Raw genomic sequence first — 16,654 nt, 5'->3', positions numbered from 1 at the left:
GACGGATCGTCCCAGTCGGACTCCGGGCGATTATTTTTACTCTGTATGAATCAGACAGCTGCTTTTTTCTTGATAGGGGGCTAAATATGGATGGACCTGGCGAGGAGGCACGATTCCTTTCAACGTAAATCATCGTCCCGGTCTGGGATTTGCCTGTCTTTAAAAACTTAAAGAAATAGACGGGCATCTGTGTTCAAATCTCAGCTCTGCTACCGGGTGGCTGGGCGCCCCCTAGCAGGCACGATTGGCAGTGCAGACAGTGCAGCCGACAAAATCAACCACTAGTCTGCTGGGTGGGAAAAAACGGTGGTGTCAAGGACAAAATGATTTGTTAATTATAAAATCTGTAATCTGGTTTCCTTCCTTCCTTTCTTTTTTCCTTTCTTCCTTCCTTCCTTTCTTCTTCCTCCTTCCTTCCTTTCTTTCTTCCTTCCTTTCTTCTTCCTCCTTCCTTCTCCCTTTTTTCCTTTCTTTCGTCTTTCCTTACCTACTGCCTTCCTTCCTTCCTTCCTTCCTTCCTTCCTTCCTTCCTTCCTTCCTTCCTTCCTTCCTTCCTTCCTTCCTTCCTTCCTTCCTTCCTTCCTTCCTTCCTTCCTTCCTTCCTTCCTTCCTTCCTTCCTTCCTTCCTTCCTTCCTTCCTTCCTTCCTTCCTTCCTCTCGTTTCAGGTTGCCCTCAGAGTCCCATGAGCAAAGCTACGCTGACGCTGATCACCGTGAGCACGTGTGTGTTAGCCGTGGTGTACGGTACACACACCGCCTGTCCGCTGACGGTCAAAGTCACGCTGCACGTACCTGAACACTTCGTCGCTGATGGTGAGCAAACATGATGATATCTTTCAGTGATCATCAACCACTCAGCTACCGCTGTCCTCAGGAGGGGAACAAGGGGGCGGTCAGGTAGCACAGCTGTAAAACACAGTAGATCTTACCCCTGCTATCGGCCGGTCAGGCGTCTACACAGACACACTATTGTTGCTGGCGTAGGTGCGGCCTCTGCTGTCCAGTCGAGGTGCCTGCACGGGGGGAGGCGGATCACGGATGGCAGTGCGTGGCTCTCCACATGTCATACTGTTCTCTTAGACGCTCCGCCCCTGGTAGGTGAAAAGAAGCGATCGCTGCACACATCGGAGGGGATGCGGGGCATCTTCGGCTCTTCTTGATCGGCCACAACTGGACTGGGTAATCTTGCAAGCTTACCCAATCCAGCTCTCTTTCTTTTTCTTGTTGGTGCCACCACCGCCACCTCCGATCCAGGGCGCCAGGGCTGTCATGTGCCCCCTCTAACATACGTACAGCTAACTGATTCTTTTCACCTACCAGGTGCCATGACATAGCCCAGAGAACTGCCATCTGTGATCAGCCGCCCCCTGTTTAGGTGCTTCGACCGCTCTGTTTCAGCCATCGTCCCTCCCCTACAGATACACAGCCAATTATTTGCCCATGCAGGTGCCCGGATGGTCGATAGCAGAGCCCCACTACACCAAAGTTAAAGAACAAGTCCAGAGTCGGATGAGAGTCCCTAAAATTAATAGATTAATACTCGTGTCTCAGTAGCTTAGTAACATAACTAATCATGTCAGTTTTTAGACGCCTGACCGGCTGATAGCACCACTGGAGATTCAAACCCACGAGCTTGAGATCTCAGAACTAGTTTTTTCTTTTTTTTGGTGTGTTTATTTAATATTTTTGTTGCCCCGGACTAGACTCCTCCATCTCTCCATCTGTCGCTCCGGTAACAAAGCTGTCTCTCCTGTCTGTTAAAGCCCCGAAATCCGAGCCAGAAATACCCGCGCAGGCATAAACGTTCCTGCAAATTGCTTTTTACAAAGTGACAAAACTGAGTAAGCTGTCAAAACAGAAGCTGGTGTGATCTGAAGGCAGGAGGAAAAAAAATACAAGAGTAGTTACAGAAGAGCTCGCCGCCCGCCACCGATTGTTTCTCTGTGCTAACGGCGCTCTGAACGGCGGACAGATGGAGGAGAGTAAAAAAAAAGCCCCTCACCCTGCCTCTCGGCCAGCGTTCAGATCACTTCTGAGGGTCCTGAGAGCGTGCCAGGATGTTCGCCAGCTCCAGCACGTGCTCAGGTTCAGGCTCCCGGGGCAGGTAGAATCGAGAGGGTGCCAGATGAGGGTGGCAAGGCTGAAAAATTGTTCTTTTAAAGTGCGGCGTAGATTCAGCGCGGTTCAAGCTCTGTTCTACCAAAAGTTTGTGGACATGGTGTTCTCACTACATTGGAAGGGGGTGCGGGACATCTTCGGCTCTTCTTGATCGGCCACAACTGGATTGAGTTATCTTGCAAGCTTATCTCTCTTTCTTTTTCTCGTTGGTGCCACCATTGCCACCTCCGATCCAGGGCGTTGAGACTGTCATGCTTCTTTTCACCTGTCAGGTGCCACAACATTGCCAATGAAGAGCCAAATCAGGTACTCTCAAGGCTAGATGTTGTGAAGGTCAGCTCATAAAGACATTTTTGTGCATGAGGGCTATTTCAGAAACTGCTCAAGAGTCCAATAGCTGTGTTCCTTATGCAGCTCCAGCTGACCCGATGCATGGTCATTGCATGCAACGGTAATCTCAAAGCTGGATGTTGTGAAGATCAGGACTTCCCTTGTAGGCCTCTTGACACACACACACACACACACACACACACACACACCTGGGGGCCAATTTAGTATCTCCAGTTAACCTGACTGCATGTTTTTGGAGTTGTCGGAAGAAACCCTCACAGTCACGGGGAGAACATGCAAACTCCAAACAGAAAGGACCCAGACTGCCTCACCTGGGAATCGAACCCAGGACCTTCCTGCTGTGAGGCGACAGTGCTACCCACCAAGCCACTGTGCCGCCTATTTTTGCTCATGTTTGCATTAATCAAACTGGAATATAAATGAAAGATATATTGAGTGTGTGTGTGTGTGTGTGTGTACAGGAAGTAGTTTTGTGGTCAGCGTGGGCAGTTATCTGGACGTATCGAACTGGTTGAACCCAGCTAAGCTGACGCTGTATTACCAGTCCAATGCATCGTCGCAGTGGGTGCGAGATTACTGCGGCCAGAGAACCACCGAGCCATGTGAACAGCTCTGTGATCAGGATACAGGTGAGTAACGCACACACACACACACACACACACACACACACATGGTCAAAAGTATTGGGACACCCCTTCTAATTACTGAATGTATGTGTTTCAGCCACAACAGTTACTAACACGTGTAATAAATTAATGATATACAGGATATACATCCAGTGTTTTCCCAGTAGGCTCAGGATTCACTGAGACCCTGATCAGGACAATGCAATCTTGCAGTGCTTGTGAACGTTGTATGTGAGAATAAATGTTACATGTGTGACCGTTGAAGTGCTGCTTTATTAATATCATTACATTTAGCGTGTGAGAGCAGAGCTGGTGCTAATCAGCTTATCTGTAAACATACAGGACCTGATTGAGACCGTTAGTAAAAGAAGGTCACGCAGAACAAAAACAAGTCACTAATTAAGACACAGATACTTAAAGTATAGATGTTTGTGTATTAGCGACTCAGAGAATGGATGTATAGCTTCTGTACCTGTCAGTCCCACAGAAAAAGGGTGTGGCCTATGTGCCTATCAGTACCAGAGAAAGTTGGTGTGGCCTTTGTGCTGGTCAGTTCCAGTGAAAGTAGGTGTGGCCTTTGTGTGGGTCAGTCCCAGAGAGAGGGGTGTTGCTTATGTACTGTACCTGTCAGTCTTAATAAATGAGTATGGCTTAGTATGTACCTGTCACACCATTTAAAGCGGGTGTGGCTTATGTACCTGTCAGTCCAAGAGAAAGTAGGTGTGCCCTTTGTGTGGGTCAGTCCAGGAGAAAGGGGTGTGGCCTTTTCGCTGGTCAGTTCCAGAGAAAGGGGTGTGGCTTCTGTACCTGTCAGTCTCATTAAAGGAGGTGTGGCTTATGTACCTGTCAGTCCTAAAGAAAGTAGGTGTGTCCTATGTGCCTATCAGTCCAAGAGAAAGAGGGTGTGATCTCTGTACCTGTCAGTCTTATTCAAATAGGTGTAGCTTCTGTGCCTGTCAGTCCTAAAGAAAGTAGGTGTGGCCTTTGTGCGGGTCAGTCCCAGTAAAAGAGGTGTGGCTTCTGTACCTGTCAGCTTTTTTTAAAGAGGGTGTGGCTTATGTGTCTGTCAGTCTCAATTAAAAGGGGTGTGGCTTCTGTACCTGTTAGTCCCAGAGAAAGAAGGTGTGACTTCTGTACCTGTCAGTCCCATTAAAGAAGGTGTGGCTTCTGTACCTGTCAGTCCTATAGAAAGGGGTGTGGCTTCAATTAATTTTATTAAGGAATATATTTAAAGACACTCATGTTATTCTCCTCACCCGTATTCCATCTGTTCCAAACACCAAATCTGTCATGTTTTTTTCTGACTTTTTTTTTGTGCTTCTTCTTTTATTGTTTTAAATAAAAAAGTTTTTTGAAAAGCTGCCATTTTTGTGACAGAATGAAAAAATAAAAAATGAAGGTGTGAATGCTGAACGCTTGTTTTTTCTTTGTAATGACAGATAGTCGGATTTGATCTGCGCTCACACACTGCAGCTTTACAAATATTTTGATGTCCACAAAAAGTGTGAAATTGTTTCGACATGTTTAACTTTAGTACAAGAAGTTCAGGTACATAATAATAATAATAATAATATTAATAATATTAATAATAATAATAATAATAATAACAACAACAACAACAACAACAACAACAAACAACAAAACAACAAAACAACAATAATAATAATAATAATGATCATAATAATAATAATAGCATGCTAAATTATAAATATAAATATAAATATAAATATAATAGCATGCTAAATAATAATAATAATAATAATAATAATAATAAATGTTTCAGCATTATTTATTTATTTATTTATTTATTTAATAAATACATACTTTTCCAATAACAATATGCACCTAAACTCAATAATTAAAAGGTTATGTCCACATACTTTTGGCCCCTTTTTCAGACTATCAGAATACCGTTTTAAATCTCTGCGAGTCCCACAGTCTGCAGGCGTGTAAACCTCTCGCAGGAATGTATTCTGAGCTGATAAGCGGTCACAGAGAGGAAACAGCGTCTCTATTCATTTCCTGTGTGTGTGAGGAAGTGAGCGTGTGAATGAAAGTGAGACGGTTGAACCCGTGATAAGTCGTGAGCTGAAGCAGAAGAAGCAAACACACACACACACACACACACACACACACGGCCGATAGGAATCTGGATTAAATAGGATGTTGTAATAGCAAACAGCACCGGAGGCACCGCGGTGGTGCAACCGCCCAGATAACAATAACATCAGCTCCACAGTAACATGTACAGAGAGAGTCATTCTATTCTGATCATTCTGAAACGTGTGTGTGTGGAAATATACTATACACCAATCCAAAATACTATAGTGGTAGTAAAAGTATTAATAGTTATAAATGTGGTGTTAGTAGTAATAGTGTTATAGTAATAGAGGAAGTAATAGTAGTAAAAGTAAAAGTGGTATCAGTAGTAAAAGTAGTAGTAAAGGTGGTAGTAGTATTAGTATTGTTATAGTGGCAGAGGTAGTACTAGTACAGGAGGTGGTGGTGGTGGTAGGTAGTAAAGGTAGTAGTATTAGTAATAGTGTTATAGTAATATAGGTAGTAGTAGTAGTGTCATAGTAGTAGAGGTAATGGTACTAGTAGAGGTGGTGGTAGTAAAATTGTTATAGTAGAAGAGGTCATAATATTAGTAGTAGTAATAGTAGAGGTGGTAATCGTAGTAGTAGTAATATTAGTAGTAGCAGTAGAGGTGGTAGTAGGAGTAGTAGTATAGGTGGTAGTAGTAGTAGTAGTGTTATAGTAGAAGAGGTAGTAATAGTAGTAATAGAAGTGGTAGTACTATTAGTATATGTAGTATATGTTGTAGTAGCAGTAGTAGTAGTAGTATAGGTGGTAGTAGTAGTAGTATACGTAGGTGGTAGTAGAAGTAGTAGTAGAAGTGGTAGTAGTAGTAATTGTGTTAAAGTAGTATAGGTAGTACTAGTAGCAGTAGTTATAGTAGTGGTGGTAGAGGTAGTGATAGAAGTAGTAGTGGTAGTAAAGGCATGCGAGAACTGTTTCTTAGTCTGACTTGGCGATGTGTGTTAGTCTGGATTGGTGATGTGTGTTAGTCTGGTTTGATGATGTGTGTTAGTCTGGTTTGGTGATGTGTGTTAGTCTGGTTTGATGATGTGTGTTAGTCTGGATTGGTGATGTGTGTTAGTCTGGTTTGGTGATGTGTGTTAGTCTGACTTGGCGATGTGTGTTAGTCTGGTTTGGTGATGTGTGTTAGTCTGGTTTGGTGATGTGTGTTAGTCTGGATTGGTGATGTGTGTTAGTCTGGTTTGGTGATGTGTGTTAGTCTGGTTTGGTGATGTGTGTTAGTCTGACTTGGCAATGTGTGTTAGTCTGACTTGGCGATGTGTGTTAGTCTGGTTTGGTGATGTGTGTTAGTCTGACTTGGCGATGTGTGTTAGTCTGGTTTGGCGATGTGTGTTAGTCTGGTTTGGTGATGTGTTTTAGTCTGGTTTGGTGATGTGTGTTAGTCTGGTTTGGTGATGTGTGTTAGTCTGGATTGGTGATGTGTGTTAGTCTGGATTGGTGATGTGTGTTAGTCTGGTTTGGTGATGTGTGTTAGTCTGGTTTGGTGATGTGTGTAAGTCTGGTTTGTTGATGTGTGTTCTGTTTTGGTGATGTGTGTTAGTCTGGTTTGGTGATGTGTGTTAGTCTGGTTTGGTGATGTGTGTTAGTCTGGATTGGTGATGTGTGTTAGTCTGGTTTGGTGATGTGTGTTAGTCTGACTTGGCGATGTGTGTTAGTCTGGTTTGGTGATGTGTGTTAGTCTGACTTGGCGATGTGTGTTAGTCTGGTTTGGTGATGTGTGTTAGTCTGACTTGGCGATGTGTGTTAGTCTGACTTGGCGATGTGTGTTAGTCTGGTTTGGTGATGTGTGTTAGTCTGGTTTGGTGATGTGTGTTAGTCTGGTTTGATGATGTGTGTTAGTCTGGATTGGTGATGTGTGTTAGTCTGGTTTGGTGATGTGTGTTAGTCTGACTTGGCGATGTGTGTTAGTCTGGTTTGGTGATGTGTATGTGGTAGTCTGGTTTGGTGATGTGTGTTAGTCTGGTTTGGTGATGTGTGTTAGTCTGGATTGGTGATGTGTGTTAGTCTGGATTGGTGATGTGTTTTAGTCTGGTTTGGTGATGTGTGTTAGTCTGGTTTGGTGATGTGTGTTAGTCTGGTTTGGTGATGTGTGTTAGTCTGGTTTGGTGATGTGTGTTAGTCTGGATTGGGGATGTGTGTTAGTCTGGTTTGGTGATGTGTATGTGGTAGTCTGGTTTGGTGATGTGTGTTAGTCTGGTTTGGTGATGTGTGTTAGTCTGGATTGGTGATGTGTGTTAGTCTGGATTGGTGATGTGTTTTAGTCTGGTTTGGTGATGTGTGTTAGTCTGGTTTGGTGATGTGTGTTAGTCTGGTTTGGTGATGTGTGTTAGTCTGGTTTGGTGATGTGTGTTAGTCTGGATTGGTGATGTGTGTTAGTCTGGTTTGGTGATGTGTGTTAGTCTGGTTTGGTGATGTGTGTTAGTCTGGTTTGGTGATGTGTGTTAGTCTGGTTTGGTGATGTGTGTTAGTCTGGTTTGATGATGTTAGTTAGTCTGGTTTGGTGATGTTAGTTAGCCTGGTTGTCAGCTCTTGCTCCTAAGCTTCTTTGTGTTGCTGGAATCTGTTTATTTGCGGTGCCCTATCATACCCCCCTCAGCTCCTGAGATACGAGGGTAAACTAGCTGACGGAAACCTCTTTTTATTCTCCGCGCGCTGTGTGTAATAAAAGCTTCTGGGATGAAAGCCAGGCCAATCTCAGGCTGCCAGCAGGGTTTGATTAAACCATGGGATGACCGCTTCGGATCCCCCACCTTCATCCAGCTCCTGCCGTCCCTTCCTGCACTTCCGGCTAAATCCGACTGATTAGGAAAACGTCCTTTGACTTTATGAACGGCAGGAAAACTCGGCGTGGCGTTTATCCGGCGTTATTTTGATCAGTCGGATTTATTTCGCCGTCTGAGCCTGTATTTAACGTCCTGCTTCTCATCTCACTTCCAAAAGCGACCGAATGAATTTCTGGAATGTTTTTTGAGCAGATTTGTGTTTCTTAGACGACACGATGATACGTCTGAATACTAAAATCAGCACCGACGCTGCGATCCTTGAAATCAGAAAATTGCCTGTACAGCCTTTAGCCAGATTGGAAAACCGTTCCAGTGACAATAATCATCAATCAGCGGGGTCGGGTCAGACGCTGAGAGGAGCAGAACAGCAGAAAACGATCAGTGGCTGGTCTGGTGCCATCCTGACGGAATAGAAAAAATAATATGAGGAATTTAATGAGCAAGAAAAGCTTGGCTTGCAATCAGGATTCCAATTCTTCCCAACGGTGTTCGATGGGGAGAAGTAGAGTCGTTCCTTCACAACACACAAAGGTTCTTCCCCAGACTGTTGCATATTAGCTTGAGTGGCACAGCAGTGTATTACACCAGCCCACAGCCTTTGAAACCCGGGTTTGAATCTTTACACACACAAAACAAGAAGAAGGCTGTGTCTGAGGAAGGGACGGGCCAAAGACCTGTGATGGATTGGCACCCTGCCTTGAGCCCAGTGATTTTCAAGGAATCCAGACCCACCACCACCCTGACCAGGATAAACTAGCCAGTTCAGATGTCTAAATGGTAGTGTGGGTGGCACAACACCATGGCACAGAGGACTCCCATCAATACCCCTATATGTGAGTGTTTGTTGCTCTGTGATGAACTAGTTCCCAGTCCGAGCATGAATATTGCTGACGGTTCGAGTGACCCTTCCTCGCACCACCTCCTCACACAGCTAGCAGTCTTTGCTAATGTTCCGACACCTCCGACCTGCTCTGATATTGTTCCTGTGATGGCAGTTTTAGTATCTGGTTGGCACGTCCTATCAAAATGACACACCAAAATCGTGATAAGCTCATTTAATCAGCTGTAGCTCACCAGTCTTCCAAACATCAGCCAACTTTAGACAAACCCAGCTTGAAAACATTATCAGAGTGCAAAATGGTGCAGAAACAAAGACATAATTGTTCTTTTTGTTCTTTAAATTGCCTAAATGTTCTTCTTCCTTCACAATTTCTCACGTCCGCAGTCGGCTCTTGACGAGCCCCACCGACTTACTGTACGTCTGAGCGGTAAAGACATTTTAAAAGGTCAAACTTTTGTATTTATGTATTTTTTGCTGTTTTCTGTTGAATATACATTAAATTAGCATCCTAACACGGGCAATGTTGCAGGTAATCGTCGTTCTCCTGGCTCATAAAGTCACTGAATTAATTATTTAACGCTTTGTTATAAAATAAAATCCTTCATTATGCATTGGCATGCAGCTCGGTGCCCGTTCGTCCCTCTGTGCTGTAACTTAGGATGTCAAAGTGTCGATGTTGGGTAAGACGTTGGCATACCTGCTCAAAGTCTGCATACGCAAGGCGTGTACCAATCAGTACAAGAATGCCCCTCAGTCCTACTGAAGGTGTGACTTATGGCTTTTTACCCCTCAGTCGAAATGAAGGAGGTTGTTTGATGGGCTTCTGTACCTGTCAGTCCCAGTGGAGTAAAAGTGGCTGATGGCTTGACAGTGGGAGTTCAGTGGATAAGGTACTGGAAGAATAATCAGAAGATTGCGGGTTCAAGCCCCACCACCGTCAGGTTGCTGCTGTTGGACCCCTGAGCAAGGTCCTTAACCCCCAGTTGTTCAGATTCAGGTGTTTTGGGTCTCCAAAAACCAGTAAGTCCCAGTAAAATGGATCTAGCTTTGGGTCTGTCAGTCCCAGTAAGGATTTGACATGACTCTTGACTTGTACTTGGCACTACAGCTTCTGATTCAGTACCTGTCAATCAAGGAGACGAGGTTTACGAGGCTTACGAGGCTTGACGTCCACTCCTGAGCAAAAATGCATTTATTCTTTTGATTAAACATCCAAAAAAGCAGAAGGATAAGAAAATAATAATAATAAAACACACAAGTAAACAAACAAAACACCAGTGGATAAAATGTAAAGCAAGTTTGCACACGGAGCTTCACGACAGGAACTGATGGTATTACTGCGCGTGGTTGTTTGCCGGGGTTTATGAATCTTGCGGCTCATATCGTCTGACAGCTCATAAATCAGCTTCCTGAGAGCCACGGCGCTCGAGGAAGCCCTGGAGACCCGGTTCATAGGACACGAGTGCTTAAGCAAACAGCCTCGTGAAAAAAATAATAAAATATGTAATAATAAATTAATAAAAGCAGAAGAGAACGAGGAGCAGTTTGGGAACCGGAGTTATGAGAGAACAGATAATAACACAGAGCTCAGTTTCAATTATTCTGACCGCTGTTCGTTCTCTGTGACTGACTGACTGAAACAAGAGTGATCGTGTGGTACCGGTGGAAAATCACGCTAGCACGCTATCCAGGGTTCGAATCCCCAGCGGTGCTATCGGCCGTGACTGACATTAATTAAATCAACGTGAATAAAATGCAAACAAGTTAGGCAGTCGTAGCCTAGTGGTTAAGGTGGATTAGTAATCAAAAGGTCACTGGTTCAAGTCCCACCACTGCCAGGTTGCTTCTGTTGGGCCCTTGAGCAAGGTCCTTAACCCTTAATTTCTCACAATATGTACTGTCACAGTACTGTAAATCGCTTTGGATTGAGACATCTGCTAAATGCTGAAAATGTGTCGCCTGTCCGGGGTGTGGGTCTGATCCACTGCAACCCTGACCAGGATTGAGCCTTGATAAAACATGAAAACAAAATAAAATAAATGTTTAAAATGCACAATTGTTTGTTTATTGTAGGTTTTCTAAAAACAAATGACATCAAGTGGTCAAAAATATACATACAAAACAGCAATGCAAACGTAGGCTAACACTCACATCCTGGCAATGGGGCTTGAACCTTTAACCTTCTGATTAATAGTCTAGTTTTTTACTGCTTAGCCAACATTCAAACCCAACAGGACTCAACCTTGGTAGCTTGACAGAGATGGGACTTAATAAATAATTAATTAATTCAAATAAAAAATAAATAAATAAATAAATAAAATAAAATACAATAAAAAAAAATTAAAAAAAAATAAAATAATAATAATAATATTAATAATAATAATAATAATAATAATAATAATAATAAATTAATTAATTAAATAATACTGCTAAGGCAGCATCTGATGCTTCCTCGTTATTTAGTCAGATTATCACTCAGAATTAAGGTGCCTCAGTAGGAGCATTTTAAGAAATCTAAAAATTTAGACACGCCCTCTTCTCGGGAGTGTAAGATGACAGGAAATGTGTCTGTGTAGAGAGAACACTAGCCAGTGCAATCCAGACAAGAATAAAACTCTTTTCTACCCATAATCTAGTCTCTGAGGTGTTTTATTTAGGGTTTTTATCCACCACAGGCGGACGTACGGCACTTACAGTCAGTCTGCTGACGCTTTATTGGAAACGAGCGCTGTGCGTGACGGGCGAGGACAGAGGGGAACGGGGTAACGTTCAGGGGTAATTTATTCTCAGCCAGGATAAATGAATATCTGTCACCGACTCTCTGCTCTTTCCAGGAGAATGCAGCTGCCTGGAGGGCTACTCACCCGACCCCGAACACACACACCTCTGTGTTCGCACCGACTGGGCACGCAACGAAGGGTAAGAGGCGCAAAAAAAGTGCTGTCACCTTAACCGACACCCCGGGAAGGACTGACAAACTGCTGAAGGGTGTGAGGGAGAGGAGAAGTGAAGAACTTAGAGGGTCATCGGTTTGGTACTGAGACAAGTGAAGTGTCGGTGTAGAGTTGAGGGTATAAACAGGCAAACTGTGATGATGATGATGATGATGATGAGGAGCACAGAAATAAAAATAGATGCCCTTCATGTAGCCTAAAGTATACACTGGGGTTTGTACCCCCCTGTATATTCACCCCATCCAGTCATGGCCAACTGGAATTATTTTACTTGTTGCTGCTTCTTCCCCACCCCTGTTTGAGAAGGCTGAAGCTGTCACGTGCACCCTTCTACGCACACCGCTTCTTTTCACCTGCCAGGGGCGGGGTCTTCCAGAACGCAGTATCGCTCTTGACTCGTTATCAGCCGCCTCCGGCTTTCTTTCAGGCGCTCTTCACAAAAACGTTTTTTTTTTTTAGCTGCTCCCATATTTGGGGGGTTAAACAGTGAACCATTCTGGTACTTATAACCGATTTGGCACCGGATGCCCTTTCTGACACTGCCCTCATATTGTATCCGGGCTCGGGACCGGCACTGAGAGTGCACTGAGAAGTGCACCCCCTAATAGCTAGGTTGTTTGCCCCCCCCACCCCTCTGACATAGCCAATCATGTCTGTGTAGACACCTGACCTGCCGATAGATACGGAGTCTCAGTCTGACCACGCCTACTTCACAACCGATCCTTAACATAAAAGATGTTAATTAAAAATACATAAAATAAATAAAATTAAAAAATAAATAATAATAATAATAATAATAATAATAAAGCATCTCTTTTGGGCTCCACCCAAAAAACAGGATCAGAGCCTTCAGATAAGAAGATTCAATAATTATTATGCAGATTTCTTGCATGGCTGCCATCTAAGCCCACGCGGATGTAAAGCTTGCTCGGCTGTTGAAAAGTCTCTCCCATGTTTTATCAAATTGAAGAAAAATTTCATATCACACTAATTTTTTTTTCTGATAATAAATGTCAGGGGGTGAAAACTTATTCATGACGCTTTATGTGAGGATTTTAAATTTAAGACTCTAATCTGATCCAAATGAAGCTTAAGATTTAAAAAATGATGACCAGGTCCGTCTGTAGTGCAGATCATGTTTTCTATGAAGTTATCTGTGATTTTTTGCCTCTGTAAGTGATGCTACATTATTAATCCCTCATGCATTATAAACCTCCCGCAGCCCCTGGCCGTACTCGAACCTGGAGCGCGGATATGACCTGGTGACGGGCGAGCAGGCTCCGGAGAAGATCTTCAGGTGAGCAGCTCCGGATCCTTTCGTCTTCATGTCCGGAAACATGATGAGATGTGAACTGAGTGGTAGCTGTCATGGCAGCATCACGCTCCCACAGGTCCCACAGTCCTGAAATAAGTCCGAAACCCTGGAGGCGACTCCGGGGGGGTGGGGTGGGGTGGGGGGGGGTGGGGGGTGCGGGGAGCGAGAGCGCACTCGCCCCCGGCCCTGCTCCCTCCGCGGGGTCTTTCAGCGGCTCTTAATGTCAGGCTTCATGATGTTTGACGAGTACATCCACCCTGACATTTGAGACGAGGCAGAGGACCGGTGGTGACCGCTGGCCGGATTTAGCGGCATGCTAGGTGCTGCTTCTGAGGGCTTAGTGTGAGCGCCATGTACCAAATTGATTTTTTTCTGGAGGGGAGTAGGGAGGCTAGGTGATGTTCAGAGTCATTTTTGGTTGTTTCACTCTGAAGCTTTTTACACTGATTCAATTTAAAAAATATCCAAATGGTTCGGGGTAAAAATATTTATTTATTTATTTATTTATTTATTTATTTATTTATTTATTTATTTATTTATTTATTTATTTATTTATTTCCTAAATAAATATTATTTCAGAAATTATTTCACTTATATATTATTCACTCTTTATTTTTGAAGCGTTTGACTGTGATTAAAAAATAAATAAATAAATAATAATTAAAAAAAATATCTAAATGGTTTGGTGTTTTTTATTTATTTATTTATTTTATTCTTTTTTTTATTTCTTTCTTTTTTTTTCAAGAAGGGGGTGGGGTCTAGGTGTCATTTCAAATGCAAATGGTTCGGGGTTTAAATTATTATTTTTTTATTATTATTTTATTTATTTTGAACACTGATTCAAATTATCTAAATGGTTCGGTGTTAACATTGATTGATGATGCCGTGTTTATTAACATGTACACTAAATAAACCCAAAGTATTAGGACACCGCCTTCTAATTATTGAATATATGTGATTCAGCCACAACAATTGCTAGCAGGTGTAACATCATATGCTTCCACTTTACAGCAACACTTTAGGGAAGACCCTCTATACAGATGTGAATAAAAGCTTGGTTCAAAGAAACTGCTGCTGCACAAAACCCTGACTGAACAGCTTTGGAATAAACTGAAAAATCAACTGAGGCTTTTTTCCCAGCCATACAAATGTTGTCATCATACACAGACATCTCAGAAGGCTTCTCTTTCTAGATGGAAAGATCACACAGCGTCGCTCTATTCTAACACCATTTGTTTTTTTTTAAACGGGGCATCCAACAAGCTTACGGCGTCCGAATACTTTTGTCTCATTTAGTACATCATACGTAGATGATTTGAACTATTATCAGGTGAGCGTTTTCTCAGAGCGTAATCAGTTCTTCCTCTCCGGTTTGAGCGTCTCGTAATCAGTCAAGCCTGCAATTCCACATTCGTATCTGGCTAATTACCAGTTCGTCACGTTTTAATTAGCCATGCTACGACGCCGGCGTTTATTTCAGAGCAGTCGATGAGCGGCGCTTGTAGGGAGCCAGAAAACAGGGTGCTGGGGGGATTTATACGGCGCTCGGCTTACTCACCGGGACCGTCATCACTCTGCCGGATGCTTTAATGGCGTCGCTGTGCCGGTGATTGATGGGCGGCAGCAGAAACCAGTCGATGTGATTCTGTGGTGTCGGTGATGACCGGGAGTGATGACCGGGAGTGATGACCGGGAGTGATGACCTCACCTCCTGGCTCTTATTTATGAGTGGAAGTGGGCATCAATCTCAGTTCATTCACTGTGTATTTGTCTCGATTTGAGGTGGTGGACCCCGGGGGTGTGGTGCTTATTGCTGGAGCTTTATTAACTGATCTGGACAGGTTATGAGCGAGGGGTTCGGGGCATGTACTGGTCACAAAAGTATTCGGACGCCCGACCGTGAGCTTGTTGGACGTCCCATTTCAGAAACAAATGGTATTAAAATAGATTGAAAAGCTTCTCACAGAACTTTGAATGCCTGTATGTCTGTGGGAATTTGTGCCCTACAAGAAAGCCTCAGTTGATGCTCCGGTTCATTCCAAAGCTGTTCAGAAGGGCTGAGGTCAGGGGGCTCTGTGCTGGACACTTGAGTTTCTTGGTTTTTGAATCCTGTCCTGTCCTGTTCTTTTTTTTACTTTCCTGTCCTGTCCTTTCATGTCCTTTCCTGTCCTGTTCTGTCCGTTCCTGTCCTTTCCTGTCCTGTCTCGTCTGGTTCTTTCCTGTTTTGTCCTTTCATGCCCTGTCCTTTCATGTCCTGTCCTGCCCTATCCTTTTTTTCCTTTATTGTCCTTTCCTGTCCTGTCATGTCCTTTCCTTACCTTTTCTGTCCTTTCCTTACTTTTCCTGTCCTTTCCTGTCCTTTCCTTACTTTTCCTGTGCTGTCATTTTCTGTCCTGTCCTCTCCTCTCCTTTTCTGTCCTGTCCTGAGCTCCTAGTTTTGTCCAGCAAGCTTATGGTCAGCTGTCTACATACTTTTGGCTATAAAGTCTGTTGCTTTCTGCTGTTATTTGAATTAACCAGTCGCTATTTCCCAGCATCCTCTCTGACAGGCGGTGTTGTGTGCAGGTCCTCCTACAGTTTGGGACAGGGGCTTTGGCTGCCTGTCAGCAAGAGTTTTGTGGTGCCGCCGGTCGAGCTGTCCATCACCCCCATCGCCAGCTGTAAGACAGATGTTCTGGTCACCGAGGACCCCGGAGACATTCGGTGAGTTTGCTGTCTGAGCTGATTGGCTGTTTAATCCACCGGTGTTGAGACTGGTTTAATATAAGGATGTGATCTGCTGTAGTGGAACACATGAAATACTAAACAAACAAATAAACAAACAAACAAATTTATTTATTTGACGCTTTGCGCTCAGTGTTTACTGATAAACCCGGACCCACTGTGACCTTGAACAGAAAAAAAGCAGTTAATAAAAATGAAATAAATAAAAAAAATACAGACAAATATTTATGTATTATTTATTAAATACAGGTAAAATGAATAATTAACTGAATAGTTAATCGTAAATAACTGAATGAATAGTAAAATTGAATAATTAAACACCTTTGTTATGTGCAGGACGTGAATTTATGTCGATATTGTTGTTGTTTACTTTAATAAGAAATTTACTTGATGAATTTTGAATAGAAAATAAATCGAAGGTCGTTTACATAAACACACATATTTATTAAGATGCAATTCTGTCTATTAAAATATATAAAAAATGATGTTTCTCATGTTTCCACCATGCACTGGTGGGATTGGGAGGATGGGGGAGGGGGGGTATTCTGACATACAGAGCAGTTCCTCTGAACCAGTATGGTTCCATTATAATCGACGAGAACCCGTTGAGACTCCTTCAGATATTAAATCTCAAACTGCATCATTAAAAGAAAGAAAAAAAAAAAGGATGTTGGCGAACGATTTTAGACTTTATTTAAAACATCCATTTATTATTAGACAGTAAATCTGAGCTAAAAGCCTGTCAGCTTAAGAATTACACACTGAAGAGACGCCGTCCATTATCAAAGCAAACTCACGCTGCAGTAACACAGTCAACGCCAAAACTAATGCACCGCACC

General features: G+C 43.2%; 1 protein-coding gene across 1 annotated transcript in view; it reads left to right on the top strand.

Annotated features, from left to right (window-relative positions):
- LOC134303423 (astrotactin-2-like) overlaps positions 1 to 16,654 on the top strand; it is a 311,971-nt gene that overhangs the window by 151,258 nt on the left and 144,059 nt on the right. Inside the window, exons 6-10 of the mRNA XM_062988832.1 lie at positions 667 to 813; positions 2,931 to 3,098; positions 11,657 to 11,741; positions 12,999 to 13,073; positions 15,657 to 15,794. Of these exons, the coding sequence (XP_062844902.1) occupies positions 667 to 813; positions 2,931 to 3,098; positions 11,657 to 11,741; positions 12,999 to 13,073; positions 15,657 to 15,794 (613 nt within the window). The remainder of the gene's footprint in view (positions 1 to 666; positions 814 to 2,930; positions 3,099 to 11,656; positions 11,742 to 12,998; positions 13,074 to 15,656; positions 15,795 to 16,654) is intronic.

This window comes from Trichomycterus rosablanca, chromosome 26 (assembly GCF_030014385.1).
Source record: "Trichomycterus rosablanca isolate fTriRos1 chromosome 26, fTriRos1.hap1, whole genome shotgun sequence".
Taxonomy (NCBI): Eukaryota; Metazoa; Chordata; class Actinopteri; order Siluriformes; family Trichomycteridae; genus Trichomycterus; species Trichomycterus rosablanca.
The sequence above is the reverse complement of the archived record's forward strand: the minus strand, read 5'-3'. Positions and strand labels throughout refer to the sequence as shown.